This window comes from Thalassophryne amazonica, chromosome 7, assembly GCF_902500255.1.
Source record: "Thalassophryne amazonica chromosome 7, fThaAma1.1, whole genome shotgun sequence".
In the NCBI taxonomy this organism is placed as follows: Eukaryota; Metazoa; Chordata; class Actinopteri; order Batrachoidiformes; family Batrachoididae; genus Thalassophryne; species Thalassophryne amazonica.
In genome coordinates, this window is record NC_047109.1 from 91719947 (window position 1) to 91737570 (window position 17624).

The 17624-nt window shown below is 41.8% G+C and overlaps 1 protein-coding gene across 1 annotated transcript in view; it reads right to left on the bottom strand.

Annotated features, from left to right (window-relative positions):
* LOC117513499 (IgGFc-binding protein-like) overlaps nt 1-17624 on the bottom strand; it is a 51636-nt gene that overhangs the window by 13846 nt on the left and 20166 nt on the right. The window contains exons 4-15 of the mRNA XM_034173671.1: nt 15970-16226; nt 15271-15850; nt 14591-15189; nt 13935-14502; nt 13435-13700; nt 13257-13335; nt 5730-5980; nt 5031-5610; nt 4351-4949; nt 3695-4262; nt 3195-3460; nt 2775-3095 (exon numbers count right to left, since the gene is read on the bottom strand). Of these exons, the coding sequence (XP_034029562.1) occupies nt 2775-3095; nt 3195-3460; nt 3695-4262; nt 4351-4949; nt 5031-5610; nt 5730-5980; nt 13257-13335; nt 13435-13700; nt 13935-14502; nt 14591-15189; nt 15271-15850; nt 15970-16226 (4934 nt within the window). The remainder of the gene's footprint in view (nt 1-2774; nt 3096-3194; nt 3461-3694; nt 4263-4350; nt 4950-5030; nt 5611-5729; nt 5981-13256; nt 13336-13434; nt 13701-13934; nt 14503-14590; nt 15190-15270; nt 15851-15969; nt 16227-17624) is intronic.

The following is a 17624-nucleotide window of genomic DNA, read 5'->3' on the forward strand; positions in this document are numbered from 1 at the left end:
GAACTGTAAACAAAGTCAAACAATGCAAAGTAAAACACTAAAACATACACATTCAGGATCATTATACACTGTATACCCAAATTAAGTATTTAAGAATTAAATGCACTGAAATAGAAGCCAAAGTCAATTTCAAACATTTATTCCCAAACAAGGAAATGCATATGTTAACCCTTAAAATGTGAATCAGCTACAAATTGTCAATTATCCACAAACCGTTTATTGCAAAATGTGAATACTGACAAAAATATCTCCCGAAACGTGAACGCAGGTCTCGCAAAATGTGAATATATATATCCGCGGAGAGTGTCAGGTGTGGAGTTTGACTGGGGCGGTGCACCTGTCAAACAGTAATCTAGGTGTCAAACTCAAGGAGTACAGAAACCTCCCCTGGAGACTCCGGTAAAGTTGAGATGAAATGAGATGAGATTTATGGTCATTATCATTACACAAGTGCAACAACAACAAAATTATGTTTATACTCTAATTACCTCAGACAAAATACAGCAATTTATCCACAAGTATATTACTAGTTGAACGTAATAATCGCACAACACATATACATTTGATATTGTTTATGTGCACTAAACTTGAAGCTGTCTTTCTAACTTAGGGGCCTGCGCCGCCCAAGTTAGAAAGATATTCACAGATTCAAAGTTCATGTCTCAATAATCTTAAGAGAAACCTTGTATAAAAACAAGTTTCTAACCCCAGGAAGGTAGAAAATGAGCTACGACCTTATTTTTATCCATATGAGCCATCCTCTGAGCTGGAAAAATAACACTGATCTGAACGAGCAGACGGCTGAGAAATGGAAGCGTAGGGACCGTCTACAAAGTGCAAAAACAAAAAGTATTCAACAAAATTTAACAAAAATATTAAATAATTTTGTGATCACAATTTGGTGACACCAAATTCACTGATCACATCAATGATTCAAAGGCAATCAGAAAAAAAATACAAGAGGGAGTGGAGTATAAATTGGTCTAGGGGAGTATTTTCTGGCCAAGGCTATTTTAAACCCCGGTGTGTAAACCAGGCTAGGCCATTTTACACCCCAGGGTTTAAACTGGGCTAGGCCAGATTAAACCCAGGTTTATTCTGGCGTTGGTGTGTCAATCTGGGCTGCTACATGGGAACAGCCGAAATAACCCCCTTTTCTTGGCGTTGGCCTGTTAAGAGTCCCGCCAGCACTGCTTCACGATGAACTCATTAATGCATAAAGGTGTGGCATGTGGGTGGCTACGTATGTGAAGACAAAAGCCTGAACACGTGCCTCTCTGAGTCCGAACCACCAGCTAACAAGCTAACCTCAGTCTGGGTGGTTATTAATTTATATTTTTGTGGACTGCAATGGTTCTAACAGTTTACTTTGGTGTGGACAGTAAAAGTTATTTGTTGCACATTTTATTAATCGTGAATCAAGTGAACCTACCAACAGCTGCTAAAAGTGCTAACAACATTACCATACAATATTAAACAAACCAAGAGTTTCACTCAGAGTGAAAATTGCAACAGAGCTTAGATGATCAGTTAAGACCTTTCACCCCACAACATGCTAGTTTATCCCATGTGTTTGTAATAAAATACTCCAAACAGACACAAAAGCAAGTGGTTTCCTCTCGTACTACAGATTGGGGCGGACTTTACACGACGCACCCTCTGGTGGTCATTTTTGGCCAATTCGCCCTATTGACGTATCCCATAATCCCTTGCGTGCCAGAGAGTCGCTGCAGTCAAACAACATATAGAGAATCCACACGATGACAATTGTACGTAAATGAATATTATACTACAAAAATGTAATTTTTTTTATGCTTTTCATCATGTTAATAAGAGACTGCTGCATGATACCCTGAAAACTTACTAAAACAATTATAATGAATAATCCGCTACGTTTAATCTGCATGAAATTTAATAAACACAAACTGAATTTCAGACATATTATATATATTAGTCTGAAACAAAGTGGACAAACAGTGTTGTAAAGAACAATAATGAAGACGATAAAGAACAAAATTCACTTTCCCTCAGAACGACATGATCAGGAAGCGAGCGGAGCTCACAGCAGCTCCCACTAAAAATAACAGAGAGACAGCCTGTGATTCTCGCATGTTTACATAAAACAAATGCAATAACGTCTATAAACCCAGAGAATATATTCATGAGACTTTCAGGCACAATATAAAAATAGTTTTATTTGGCGATGTTAATGGTGGTGTCCTTGTGCAGCGGTTAAAGTGAAGCCTGATCAGAGCATCTCAGTGCAGTTCTCAATGTTAGTGAGATCTCGCAGTGCGGCGAACTCTCCGAAGTTTTGCGGGATTTGAAACGTCAATAGGGCGAATGAAAACATCGCGGAGCTCAATACAAATACATGTAATTTGATCACTTTTCCAAGGGGTGAGACTCATTAATAAAGTCAATTTAATGTACAGTGGTTCATTTCAGGTCAGCTTGGTGTATAAATCTCATCGCTCCAGGCAGTGAGAACTATCAGCTGGCTGTTAGAAGCAACTTCGAGACAAAACAAAACAGCATTCTACACAGCAGAACCACGGGAGGCAAAGGATATGAAACCTACTGACTTCTTAACCAGCTGAAACACAGCAATCCTGTCTCTTGTGTCCAAAGGACATGAGAAGGCACCAAACTGCATAGAAAGCTCAGCAAGACAGATGGGTCCATCAAAATTCTGAGCCTACATTTATCTTGCTGAACCTGTTAAGATTGTTACAGGATCTGACTGTTTTACAAATTCAAGAGTCATTGCTCACCAGGACTCCAAACATGGTGTTCTTAAAGATGAGACTGAAGCCATAAACATCGACAGCAACCTCTTTAGTTTTTATGTGGGCCCATTGTGCATTCTGCAACTGAACAGAGAAAGCCAGCAGGTGGCTGCCTTCGAGATTGCAGCTCTTAGATAGGGTATAGGTGCAGGTGCCATGGAAGTCAAATTTGAACCCATCAAATGACAGGAAATGGGAGTCACAAGAGGCGTAGCACACACCCTCAACAACAGGGTGGCATTTCTGAACACCATCTTTGATCATACATTTCTCATTATGGCCACATGAGAACGTCTTACACTCCACCTAGGAAAGAGGTGAGAAATAACAAAGGTGCACACTTTAATTTCACACTGCTATTTTTTCCTTTTTCTTTTTTTAAATGAATACTCCATTTCCAATTACCTCGCCATCTTTTTTGCACGTGCACTCTTCCTGACAGTTCCCATTGGGGTAAAACACCTGACCAATGCTGTAGTACTGATCATCATATTCACAGCCACAGTCTGAGAAAGGAACACACTGATCACCACTGAGGATGTACCCCTCATCACAGGAACAGCCCTCTTCACAGTGGGCCTGACAGCCTTGTGGAGGCGCCAGGCTCTTGCAGGTGGCAGGACAGGCTGGGCCACACAACTCATAGTGGGTGTGGACTGGACAATCCATTTCTGTGGACACAGACATGACAGAAGATGTGAATGACATCAGATGTATTTAAATTATTTGTTCTGGGTGCACATTAGAAATGTAGGAAGTAATCTAAAAAGTGACATGAAATCTTCCAGAGGGAATCAAATGATGTTAAAATATATTTTAAAATGGGCTTGACTCACAGAACAACCAGTTCAATAAACAGTTTCAGTTCATGTATATAAATGCTTAAGAATAAATAAAGTTCTCACCACAGAATTCTTTGGTTCTCCAGCTGTATAGTTTGGCACCTACATCTTGGCAGGCAGAGCTGTATGACGTGATGGCTTGACATAATACATCTTTTCTGCCCTTATAGATGCATGCATCAAATACACAGTCTTCAAAGAAATTATCTTGGTTCACCTTAGCATGGCAGTCACGGAATGGTCCTTTGGGGTCCTTCAAGATACCACAGAAGTCCCCTGTTTCATACTTCACCTTCTCTGTTTTGTCACAGTCTGGGCACACCCCTTTACAGCCGTCAACACAGCCTGGGATTTCAGCCACTTTCCAGCTGGTTCCAAATTCTTTTGCAGGGGCAACTTTGTCACCATTCTTTGGAATCAGATCATCCTGGGGTTTTCCATTGTAGTTGCCACAGAGGCCACAAACAGTGCCCCTATAGATACTTGGAAGTGTTACAAATACAGCACTTCTCCAGTCAAAGGAGACTTTAAGACCAAAGGATGTGGTGACCACTGCATAATAGCCACTCTTGAACACAGACACCTGTCCTTCACTTAGGGTGATGGGTAAGTTGACCAGCTCACCATTGATCTAAAACAGGAGACATCATTTAAATACCACAAAACAATTTTTGAGAAAGATGAAAGACATGCTTTTATTAGATTAATGTAAACTTTACCATAATTCGGCCATTGTGGTTCTTACTGATGACAATGCTGAGGGAGTAGACCTTGACCTCCACTAACTTAGTGAAGGAAACCACATTGCTGCCCCGGTGGTCATTTTGCACCAGTACCTCAAATGGTACCAAACTCTCAACCTTGGAGCAAACTGCAACCAACTGGTATACACATGTCCCCTGGAAATCAAACTTGTTATTGTCAAACGTCGTGTAATGAGGGTCACCTGTGGCTTGGCAGGTACTCTGGGAGACTGGATGACACTTTCTTATTCCATCAATCACTTGACATGTCTCCTCTGCTCTACAGCCTTTATCCTGGCATTCCACAAGTCTGGTTTCAGCAACACACTTGCACTGTTTCCGACAGTCCTTGTCAGGCCAAAATGTCTCCCCGGCAGGAACATAGCGCCCTTCATAGGTACAACCACACTGAGCAGCAGGCACACACCGATCCCCACTCAGAACATAGCCTGTGTTACAGGTGCAAGTCTCCACACAAGGACGTATGCATTTGGCGGGGGCATTAGGGTCAGTACATGTGGCAGGGCAGGCATTACCACACAGCTCATAGTGGCTGTTGGCTGGACATTTACCAGCTTCAGGAAGAAGAAAAAGAATTGAGTTTGTGAGATAAATCCTCCAAAGCAGTATGTAGCAATTTAGTTCATATTACTTACGGCATTTCGCAGTGTTCCTCCAGTCAAGAACTTCAATACCAGCACTCTGGCAGGCATCCATGTAATCCTCCAGTGCTCTGCAGAGAAATTGCTGAAGGCCGCCTCCCATACAGATGTCATATTTGCAGTTCTCCAGGTATGCTTGTGGGTCTATGACACTATGGCATTGACTGAATGGCCCATTAAGTACAAGTGTGATGAGTCCACAGAAAGTATCACCCTCCCAAATCTTCATCATGTCATGTTCGCAGCTTTCACACCCACCCACACAGTCATCTCTACAATTGTCATCGTTCATCAAACCTGGCACCTTCCAACTGCCTCCAAACTCTACAGCACTACCAGCCTGTGGTCCTGATGGAGTGGCAAAGTCATCTTTTGGGTTGCCATTGAAGTTGCCACAGAGGCCGCAAGTCATACCAGCATAATTTTTAGACAAGGTAACCACCAATGCATGTACCCAGTCATATTTGACAGTGAGACCAAACGTGGTCTGAATGACCACGTAGCGACCAGACTGGAATATCATCAGATTGTCATTGTTCAAAGTGATGGGCAAGCTCCACAGACTGTTGTCAATCTGCAAGAAAGCAAATAAAACTCAATCAATGTCACACTCAAAGCACATTTGTAAAGTAGAAGGTCCAACAATAACAATAACAATGACTCTTGCCTAATTACACAAACAACATTGCTTACCCTCACATGACCTTTCTCAGTCCGGACAACTGTGATGTCATAGCCATACACCTTCACTGTGACCAAGGCAACATATGACACCCTGAGGCTTCCCCTGTTCTCATTCTGGGCGATGACCTCAAAGTCTGGAAGTTGACTATCTGTTGCACATTTCTTGCTGATGACATATGTGCATGTACCCATGAAATCATAACGACGTCCATCAAATGTTAGGTAGTGGGGATCTCCCATGGACCAACAGGTACCAGGTTCTAATGATTTGAGGACACAAGAAGGAAACCCCATTTTAACTGACATAGTGGTAAAACTATTCCCAAATCTATATAATTATTTCTGGTTTTGAGTTAAAATTATAATAGTTATTTCTTTTCAGTTTTCCCTTTTTGCTTAGGGTCCTCACAGCACAACTGATATGGATCCACATGTCAGTTTAGCACAAGTTTCCTGCATTGTTGACATGTGTGATCATGATCTTGTAATCTTTTCTTTTGGAACCAAGTGCACTTGGCACTTATGCCTACATGCTGCCCCAAAGGTACACTTCTGATCATGTTAAAATACAACCCCAATTCCAATGAAGTTGGGACATTGTGTAAAATGTAAATAAAAACAGAATACAATGATCTGCAAATGTTCTTCAACCTATATTCAAATGAATACACCACAAAGACGAGATATTTAATGTTTAAACTGATAAACTTTATTGTTTTGTGCAAATATTTGCTCATTTTTAAATTGATACCTGCAACACGTTTCAAAAAAGCCGGGACTGTGTTACATCACATTTTCTTCTAACAACACTCAATAGGCATTTGGAAACTGAGGACACTAACTGTTGAAGCTTTGTAGGTGGAATTCTTTCCCATTCTTGCATGATGTATGACTTCAGTTGTTCAACAGTCTGGGGTCTCAGTTGTGGTATTTTGCGCTTCATAATGCGCCACACATTTTCAATGGGTGACAGGTCTGCACTGCAGGCAGGCCAATCTAGTACCCACACTCTTTTACTACGAAGCCACGCTGTTGTACTCTACTGGTGGTTGGCTCTCACTGCGGTATTGTATCACTTCCTGTTCCGGAGCACAGCAGTGTTTTGCTGTATCTGTTAGCTGTTTAATCTGCGCAGTTAGATTGATCTAGTTAACTAGATAACGATTTGTTTCACAGTGTAATCTTCACGTGCCTTAACTAAAGCACTCCCTCTGCCGAATCACCTCTAAATTATTTACACATTATTCACTTTGTGTGTTTTTAGGAATCCGCTAGCTTAGCGCAGCTACTAGCTCTTAGCCGGTTTAGCATGGCGGCTTCTCCCGTTTCTCCCGCACTTTTCTGCTCTGGGTGAGAAATGTTTAGTTATTCCTCAGCCTCCTTTAGCAGTAATGGTACTTGTAATAAGTGTAACTTATTCGTAGCTTTGGAGGCCAGGCTGGGCGAATTGGAGACTCGGCTCCGCACCTTGGAAAATCCTACAGCTAGCCAGGCCCCTATAGTCGGTGCGGACCAAGGTAGCTTAGCCGCCGTTAGTTCCCCTCCGGCAGATCCCGGGAAAGCAGGCCGACTGGGTGACTGTGAGGAGGAAGCGTAGTTCTAAACAGAAACCCCGTGTAGACCGCCAACCCGTTCACATTTCTAACCGTTTTTCCCCACTCGGCGACACACCTGCCGAGGATCAAACTCTGGTTATTGGCGACTCTGTTTTGAGAAATGTGAAGTTAGTGACACCAGCAACCATAGTCAATTGTCTTCTGGGGGCCAGAGCAGGCGACACTGAAGGAAATTTGAAACTGCTGGCTAAGGCTAAGCATAAATTTGGTAAGATTGTAATTCACGTCGGCAGTAATGACACCCGGTTACGCCAAGCGGAGGTCACTAAAATTAACATTGAATCGGTGTGTAACTTTGCAAAAACAATGTCGGACTCTGTAGTTTTCTCTGGGCCCCTCCCCAATCGGACCGGGAGTGACATGTTTAGCTGCATGTTCTCCTTGAATTGCTGGCTGTCTGAGTGGTGTCCAAAAAATGAGGTGGGCTTCATAGATAATTGGCAAAGCTTCTGGGGAAAACCTGGTCTTGTTAGGAGAGACGGCATCCATCCCACTTTGGATGGAGTAGCTCTCATTTCTAGAAATCTGGCCAATTTTCTTCAATCCTCCAAACCATGACTATCCAGGCTTGGGACCAGGAAGCAGAGTTGTAGTCTTACACACCTCTCTGCAGCTTCTCTCCGCCTGCCATCCCCTCATTACCCCATCCCCGTAGAGACGGTGCCTGCTCCCAGACCACCAATAACCAGCAAAAATCTATTTAAGCATAAAAATTCAAAAAGAAAAAATAATATAGCACCTTCAACTGCACCACAGACTAAAACAGTTAAATGTGGTCTATTAAACATTAGATCTCTCTCTTCTAAGTCCCTGTTAATAAATGATATAATAATTGATTAACATATTGATTTATTCTGCCTTACAGAAACCTGGTTACAGCAGGATGAATATGTTAGTTTAAATGAGTCAACACCCCCGAGTCACACTAACTGTCAGAATGCTCGTAGCACGGGCCGAGGCGGAGGATAAGCAGCAATCTTCCACTCCAGCTTATTAATTAATCAAAAACCCAGACAGAGCTTTAATTCATTTGAAAGCTTGACTCTTAGTCTTGTCCATCCAAATTGGAAGTCCCAAAAACCAGTTTTATTTGTTGTTATCTATCGTCCACCTGGTCGTTACTGTGAGTTTCTCTGTGAATTTTCGGACCTTTTGTCTGACTTAGTGCTTAGCTCAGATAAGATAATTATAGTGGGCGATTTTAACATTCACACAGATGCTGAGAATGACAGCCTCAACACTGCATTTAATCTATTGTTAGACTCGATTGGCTTTGCTCAAAATGTAAATGAGTCCACCCACCACTTTAATCATATCTTAGATCTTGTTCTGACTTATGGTATGGAAATTGAAGACTTAACAGTATTCCCTGAAAACCCCCTTCTGTCTGATCATTTCTTAATAACATTTACATTTACTCTGATGGACTACCCAGCAGTGGGGAATAACTTTCATTACAGTAGAAGTCTTTCAGAAAGTGCTGTAATATGATTCCTTCTTTATGTTCTCCAATGCCATATACCAACACAGGGCAGAGTAGCTACCTAAACTCTGTGAGTGAGATAGATTATCTCGTCAATAGTTTTATATCCTCTTTGAGGACAACTTTGGATGCTGTAGCTCCTCTGAAAAAGAGAGCCTTAAATCAGAAGTGCCTGACTCCATGGTATAACTCACAAACTCGCAGCTTAAAGCAGATAACCCGTAAGTTGGAGAGGAAATGGCGTCTCACTAATTTAGAAGATCTTCACTTAGCCTGGAAAAAGAGTCTGTTGCTCTATAAAAAAGCCCTCCGTAAAGCTAGGACATCTTACTACTCATCACTAATTGAAGAAAATAAGAACAACCCCAGGTTTCTTTTCAGCACTGTAGCCAGGCTGACAAAGAGTCAGAGCTCTATTGAGCCGAGTATTCCTTTAACTTTAACTAGTAATGACTTCATGACTTTCTTTGCTAATAAAATTTTAACTATTAGAGAAAAAATTACTCATAACCATCCCAAAGACATATCGTTCTCTTTGGCTGCTTTCAGTGATGCCGGTATTTGGTTAGACGCTTTCTCTCCGATTGTTCTGTCTGAGTTATTTTCATTAGTTACTTCCTCCAAATCATCAACATGTCTATTAGACCCCATTCCTACCAGGCTGCTCAAGGAAGCCCTACCATTAATTAATGCTTCGGTCTTAAATATGATCAATCTATCTTTATTAGTTGGCTATGTACCACAGGGTTTTAAGGTGGCAGTAATTAAACCATTACTTAAAAAGCCATCACTTGACCCAGCTATCTTAGCTAATTATAGGCAATCTCCAACCTTCCTTTTCTCTCAAAAATTCTTGAAAGGGTAGTTGTAAAACAGCTAACTGATCATCTGCAGAGGAATGGTCTATTTGAAGAGTTTCAGTCAGGGTTTAGAATTCATCATAGTACAGAAACAGCATTAGTGAAGGTTACAAATGATCTTCTTATGGCCTCAGACAGTGGACTCATCTCTGTGCTTGTTCTGTTAGACCTCAGTGGTGCTTTTGATGCTGTTGACCATAAAATTTTATTACAGAGATTAGAGCATGCTATAGGTATTAAAGGCACTGCGCTGCAGTGGTTTGAATCATATTTATCTAATAGATTACAATTTGTTCATGTAAATGGGGAATCTTCTTCACAGACTAAGGTTAATTATGGAGTTCCACAAGGTTCTGTGCTAGGACCAATTTGATTCACTTTATACATGCTTCCCTTAAGCAGTATTATTAGACAGCATTGCTTAAATTTTCATTGTTACGCAGATGATACCCAGCTTTATCTATCCATGAAGCCAGAGGACACACACCAATTAGCTAAACTGCAGGATTGTCTTACAGACATAAAGACATGGATGACCTCTAATTTCCTGCTTTTAAACTCAGATAAAACTGAAGTTACTGTACTTGGCCCCACAAATCTTAGAAACATGCTGTCTAACCAGATCCTTACTCTGGATGGCATTACCCTGACCTCTAGTAATACTGTGAGAAATCTTGGAGTCATTTTTGATCAGGATATGTCATTCAATGTAGGACTGCTTTTTTGCATTTGCACAATATCTCTAAAATTAGAAAGGTCTTGTCTCAGAGTGATGCTGAAAAACTAATTCATGCATTTATTTCCTCTAGGCTGGACTATTGTAATTCATTATTATCAGGTTGTCCTTAAAGTTCCCTGAAAAGCCTTCAGTTAATTAAAAATGCTGCAGCTAGAGTACTGACAGGGACTAGAAGGAGAGAGCATATTTCACCCATATTGGCTTCTCTTCATTGGCTTCCTGTTAATTCTAGAATAGAATTTAAAATTCTTCTTCTTACTTATAAGGTTTTGAATAATCAGGTCCCATCTTATCTTAGGGACCTCATAGTACCATATCACCCCAATAGAGTGCTTCGCTCTCAGACTGCAGGCTTACTTGTAGTTCCTAGGGTTTTTAAGAGTAGAATGGGAGGCAGAGCCTTCAGCTTTCAGGCTCCTCTCCTCTGGAACCAGCTCCCAATTTGGATCAGGGAGACAGACACCCTCTCTACTTTTAAGATTAGGCTTAAAGCTTTCCTTTTTGCTAAAGCTTATAGTTAGGGCTGGATCAGGTGACCCTGAACCATCCCTTAGTTATGCTGCTATAGACTTAGAGTGCTGGGGGGTTCCCATGATGCACTGTGTGTTTCTTTCTCTTTTTGCTCTGTATGCACCACTCTGCATTTAATCATTAGTGATTGATCTGTGCTCCCCTCCACAGCATGTCTTTTTCCTGATTCTCTCCCTCAGCCCCAACCAGTCCCAGCAGAAGACTGCCCCTCCCTGAGCCTGGTTCTGCTGGAAGTTTCTTCCTGTTAAAAGGGAGTTTTTCCTTCCCACTGTCGCCAAGTGCTTGCTCACAGGGGGTCGTTTTGACCGTTGGGGTTTTTCCGTAATTATTGTATGGCTTTGCCTTACAATATAAAGTGCCTTGGGGCAACTGTTTGTTGTGATTTGGCGCTATATAAATAAAATTGATTTGATTTGATTTGTAACAGAATGTGGCTTGACATTGTTTTGCTGAAATAAGCAGGGACGTCCCTGAAAAAGCTGCGTGGAGGGCAGCATGTGTTGCTCCAAAACCTGGATGTACCTTTCATCACTGATGGTGCCATCACAGATGCATAAGCTGCTCATGTCATGGGCACTAACACACCTCCATACCATCACAGATGCTGGCTTTTGAACTTTGCGCTAGTAGCGATCTGGATGGTCTTTTTCCTCTTTTGTCCGGAGGATATGATGACCATGATTTCCAAAAACAATTTCAAATGTGGACTCATCAGACCACAGCACACTTTTCCACTTTGCGTCTGTCCATTTCAAATGAGTTTGGGCCCAGAGAAGGTGGCGACGTTTCTGGATGTTGTTGATGTATGGCTTTTCCTTTGCATTGTAGAGTTTTAACTTGCACTTGTAGATGTAGCGGCGAACTGTGCTAACTGACAATGGTTTTCTGAAGTGTTCCTGAGCCCACGCGGTAAGATCCTTTACACAATGTTGGCTTTTAATGCAGTGCCTCCTGACTGATCAAAGTCACAGGCATTCAATGTTGGTTTTCGTTCTTGCCGTTTATGTGTAGAAAGTTCTCCAGATTCTCTGATTCTTCTGATTAAATTATGGACTTTAGATGATGGAATACCTAAGTTCCTTGCAACTGAACGCTGAGAAACATTGATCTTAAACTGTTGGACTATTTATTCAGGCAGTTGTTCACAAATGGGTGATCCTCACGCAGTCTTTGCTTGTGAACGGTTGAGCCTTTTGGGGATGCTCTTTTATACACAATCATGACACTCACTATTAGTGTCTTCAGTTCCCAAACATTTATTAAGTGTTGTTAGAAGGGAAGTTGATGTCACACAGTGGTAAACATACCATTGTCCCAGCTTTTTTGAAGCGTGCTGCAGTCATCCATTTCAAATGAGCAAATATTTCCACAAAAACAATAAAAGTTGTCAGTTTGAACATGAAATATCTTATCTTTCTGTTGTGTTCAACTGAATATATGTTGAAGAGGATTTGCAAATCATTGTATTCTGTTTTTATTTACATTTTACACAACGTCCCAACTTCATTGGAATTGCGGTTGTATTAAATCTTTCATAATCTTGGAAATATCACAAATGAAAGTGTATTTTCATTCATATGGAGAGTACTTTAATCATGTTTTATGTACAATTGCTTGGACATTGTTTGAAAGAATGCCACACACAAAGGCATTGCATGTTACATTCAGAGCTACAGCAAAGTCAAATCAGAACCCCAGTATGCAGGCAGCACAGACACAATAGGCTGGTTGCAACCACGGTGATTTAATTATCCAAACAGGAGGTGAACAAATGATCAAACAGATGAAGTGCCGGGGTGAATATAAAAAGGGTCAAAACCAAAATCCGGGGCAGTTATTTAACAGGAAGTGCGAAGGAGTAGTAAACCAATCATGGATGACAAAACACAGGAGACAATAACTCAAAATACGTACAATGGCAGCAGGTGAGACTAAGGAACATGTAGGCAAGATAGACCAAGTTTGCAACATCAAACATCCCACGACCAGAGGAAGGAAAAGTGCGGCTTAAAAGTAAATGAACTGACTGCAATGATCAATATGGAACGAAACAACAGAGACATGTGAAAACTAGAAGAATACAAGGAGACAGACCTCAGAGTTTATATGGAAAATAAAACAGAACAATAAAACATAATCAATGACATATGACCAAAATACACATCCAGAACAAAATTCTCCAGCAGCCCCCTCCCCATGATTTAATTGCAGCTCTTAGATAGAGTATCAGTGCAGGTGCTGTGGAAATCAAATTTTAACCCATCAAATGGTAATGGGAGTCACCAGAGGCGTAGCACACACACTTACCAACAGGGTGGCATTTCTGAACACCGTATTTGATCATACATTTCTCATTAGGGCCACATGAGAACTTCTTACACTCCACCTAGGAAACAGGTGAGAAATAACAAAGGTGCACACTTTAATTTCACACTGCTATTTTTTCCTTTTTCTTTTTTTAAATGAATACTCCATTTCTGATTACCTCGCCACCTTTTTTGCACGTGCACTCCTCCTGACAGTTCCCATTGGGGTAAAACACCTGACCAATGCTGTAGTACTGGTCATCATATTCACAGCCACAGTCTGAGAAAGGAACACACTGATCACCACTGAGGATGTACCCCTCATCACAGGAACAGCCCTCTTCACAGTGGGCCTGACAGCCTTGTGGAGGCGCCAGGCTCTTGCAGGTGGCAGGACAGGCGGGGCCACACAACTCATAGTGGGCGTGGACTGGACAATCCATTTCTGTGGACACAGACATGACAGAAGATGTGAATGACATCAGATGTATTTAAATTATTTGTTCTGGGTGCACATTAGAAATGCAGGAAGAAATTTAAAAAGTGACATGAAATCTTCCAGAGGAAATCAAATGATGTTAAAATATATTTTAAAATGGGCTTGACTCACAGAACAACCAGTTCAATAAACAGTTTCAGTTCATGTATATAAATGCTTAAGAATAAATAAAGTTCTCACCACAGAATTCTTTGGTTCTCCAGCTGTATAGTTTGGCACCTACATCTTGGCAGGACGAGCTGTATGACATGATGGCTTGACATAGTACATCTTTCCTGCCCTTATAGATGCATGCATCAAACACACAGTCTTCAAAGAAATTATCTGGGTTCACCTTCGCATGGCAGTCACGGAATGGTCCTTTGGGGTCCTTCAAGATACCACAGAAGTCCCCTGTTTCATACTTCACCTTCTCTGTTTTGTCACAATCTGGGCACACCCCTTTACAGCCGTCAACACAGCCTGGGATTTCAGCCACTTTCCAGCTGGTTCCAAATTCGTTTGCAGGGGCAACTTTGTCACCATTCTTTGGAATCAGATCATCCTGGGGTTTTCCATTGTAGTTGCCACAGAGGCCACAAACAGTGCCCCTATAGATGCTTGGAAGTGTTACAAATACAGCACTTCTCCAGTCAAAGGAGACTTTAAGACCAAAGGATGTGGTGACCACTGCATAATAGCCACTCTTGAACACAGACACCTGTCCTTCACTTAGGGTGATGGGTAAGTTGACCAGCTCACCATTGATCTAAAACAGGAGACATCATTTAAATACCACAAAACAATTTTTGAGAAAGATGAAAGACATGCTTTTATTAGATTAATGTAAACTTTACCATAATTCGGCCATTGTAGTTCTTACTGATGACAATGCTGAGGGAGTAGACCTTGACCTCCACTAACTTAGTGAAGGAAACCACATTGCTGCCCCGGTGGTCATTTTGCACCAGTACCTCAAATGGTACCAAACTCTCAACCTTGGAGCAAACTGCAACCAACTGGTATACACATGTCCCCTGGAAATCAAACTTGTTATTGTCAAACGTCGTGTAATGAGGGTCACCTGTGGCTTGGCAGGTACTCTGGGAGACTGGATGGCACTTTCTTATTCCATCAATCACTTGACATGTCTCCTCTGCTCTACAGCCTTTATCCTGGCATTCCACAAGTCTGGTTTCAGCAACACACTTGCACTGTTTCCGACAGTCCTTGTCAGGCCAAAATGTCTCCCCGGCAGGAACATAGCGCCCTTCATAGGTACAACCACACTGAGCAGCAGGCACACACCGATCCCCACTCAGAACATAGCCTGTGTTACAGGTGCAAGTCTCCACACAAGGACGTATGCATTTGGCGGGGGCATTAGGGTCAGTACATGTGGCAGGGCAGGCATTACCACACAGCTCATAGTGGCTGTTGGCTGGACATTTACCAGCTTCAGGAAGAAGAAAAAGAATTGAGTTTGTGAGATAAATCCTCCAAAGCAGTATGTAGCAATTTAGTTCATATTACTTACGGCATTTCGCAGTGTTCCTCCAGTCAAGAACTTCAATACCAGCACTCTGGCAGGCATCCATGTAATCCTCCAGTGCTCTGCAGAGAAATTGCTGAAGGCCGCCTCCCATACAGATGTCATATTTGCAGTTCTCCAGGTATGCTTGTGGGTCTATGACACTATGGCATTGACTGAATGGCCCATTAAGTACAAGTGTGATGAGTCCACAGAAAGTATCACCCTCCCAAATCTTCATCATGTCATGTTCGCAGCTTTCACACCCACCCACACAGTCATCTCTACAATTGTCATTGTTCATCAAACCTGGCACCTTCCAACTGCCTCCAAACTCTACAGCACTACCAGCCTGTGGTCCTGATGGAGTGGCAAAGTCATCTTTTGGGTTGCCATTGAAGTTGCCACAGAGGCCGCAAGTCATACCAGCATAATTTTTAGACAAGGTAACCACCAATGCATGTACCCAGTCATATTTGACAGTGAGACCAAACGTGGTCTGAATGACCACGTAGCGACCAGACTGGAATATCATCAGATTGTCATTGTTCAAAGTGATGGGCAAGCTCCACAGACTGTTGTCAATCTGCAAGAAAGCAAATAAAACTCAATCCATGTCACACTCAAAGCACATTTGTAAAGTAGAAGGTCCAACAATAACACTAACAATGACTCTTGCCTAATTACACAAACAACATTGCTTACCCTCACATGACCTTTCTCAGTCCGGACAACTGTGATGTCATAGCCATACACCTTCACTGTGACTAAGGCAACATATGACACCCTGAGGCTTCCCCTGTTCTCATTCTGGGCGATGACCTCAAAGTCTGGAAGACTACTATCTGCTGCACATTTCTTGCTGATGACATATGTGCAGGTACCCATGAAATCATAACGATGTCCATCAAATGTTTGGTAGTGGGGATCTCCCATGGCCCAACAGGTACCAAGTCCAACCTCTAATGATTTGGGGACACAGGAAGGAAACCCCATTTTAACTGACATCATGGTAAAACTATTCCCAAATGTATATAATTATTTCTGGTTTTAAGTTAAAATTATAATAGTTATTTCTTTTCAGTTTTCCCTTTTTGCTCAGGGTCTTCGCAGCACAAATGATATGGATCCACATGTCAGATTACCACACATTTCCTGCATTATTGACACAGGTGATCTTGAACTTATAATCTTTTATTTTGGAAACAGGAGCACTTGGCACTTGTGCCACCATACTGCCAAAAAGGTACATTTCTGATGGTGTTAAGATATTAATTCTTTCATATTCTTGCAATTAGCACTTGTGAAATTGTATTTTCATTCATATGGAGAATACTTCAATCATGTTTAATGGTACAATTGCTTGGATATTGTTTGGAAGAATGCCACACACAAAGGCATCGCATGTTACATTCAGAATAACAGCAAAGTCAAATAGGAACCCCAGTATGCAGGCAGCACAGACACAATAGGTTGGTTGCAACCAAGGTGATTTCATTATCTAAATGGGGCGAACAAATGATCAAACAGATGAAGTGCCAGGGCAAATATAAAAAGGGTCTTAACCAAAATCCGGGGCAGTTATTTAATAGGAAGCACAAAGGGGTATCAAACCAATCACGGATGACAAAACAAAGAAGGAGACAATAACTCAAAATACTTACAATGGCAGCAGCCAAGACTAATACCCCCATCACACATAGCCAGAATCATGCAGAATGGCATCAGAATGACGACCCGGCACACATCTGAAAAGTGTTGGGTTTCAGTTCCGAAATGTTCTGACAGGCATCTGTGAGAGTCCACACATTTGGTACAGTTTGTATAGTTGGTCAAAATCGGCCAGCGGCCCCGAGTGTGATGCACATGTTCAAAACCCTCCGAGCGCCATCAGGATGGGACACCTAGCCGACGGCTGTTCATGTGGAACCTGAGGACCATCTGACCGCAGTTTACGTATTCCGATGGTGTCAAAACGGGATCCAAAACAATTTGAGTGCATACAAGGGAACCTCGAGATGGATCTGGCACAGCAAAGCCTGCTGGTAAGACCTACACGTGCCACGTATAATAACGTTCACCACCCCCCGGAGTGCAAAGGAACTGTTAAAATGTATGTGGCACACTTCATCATGATAATAATTATGAATTAATATCATGTACAGTGAATGTGAACAGCGGCTATCAAACCAAAAGCACCATGCCCTACTGTGCGCATGCCGCCGCAAATCTGAACAGGTTGTTATATCCACAACAGACCTTACAGTACAGATATTTGTCCATTCCTTCCCATGTGCAACATAAGTAATATGAATATTGCCTCCATCATAACTGTATATAACATGGGCAGCTGCGCCTGT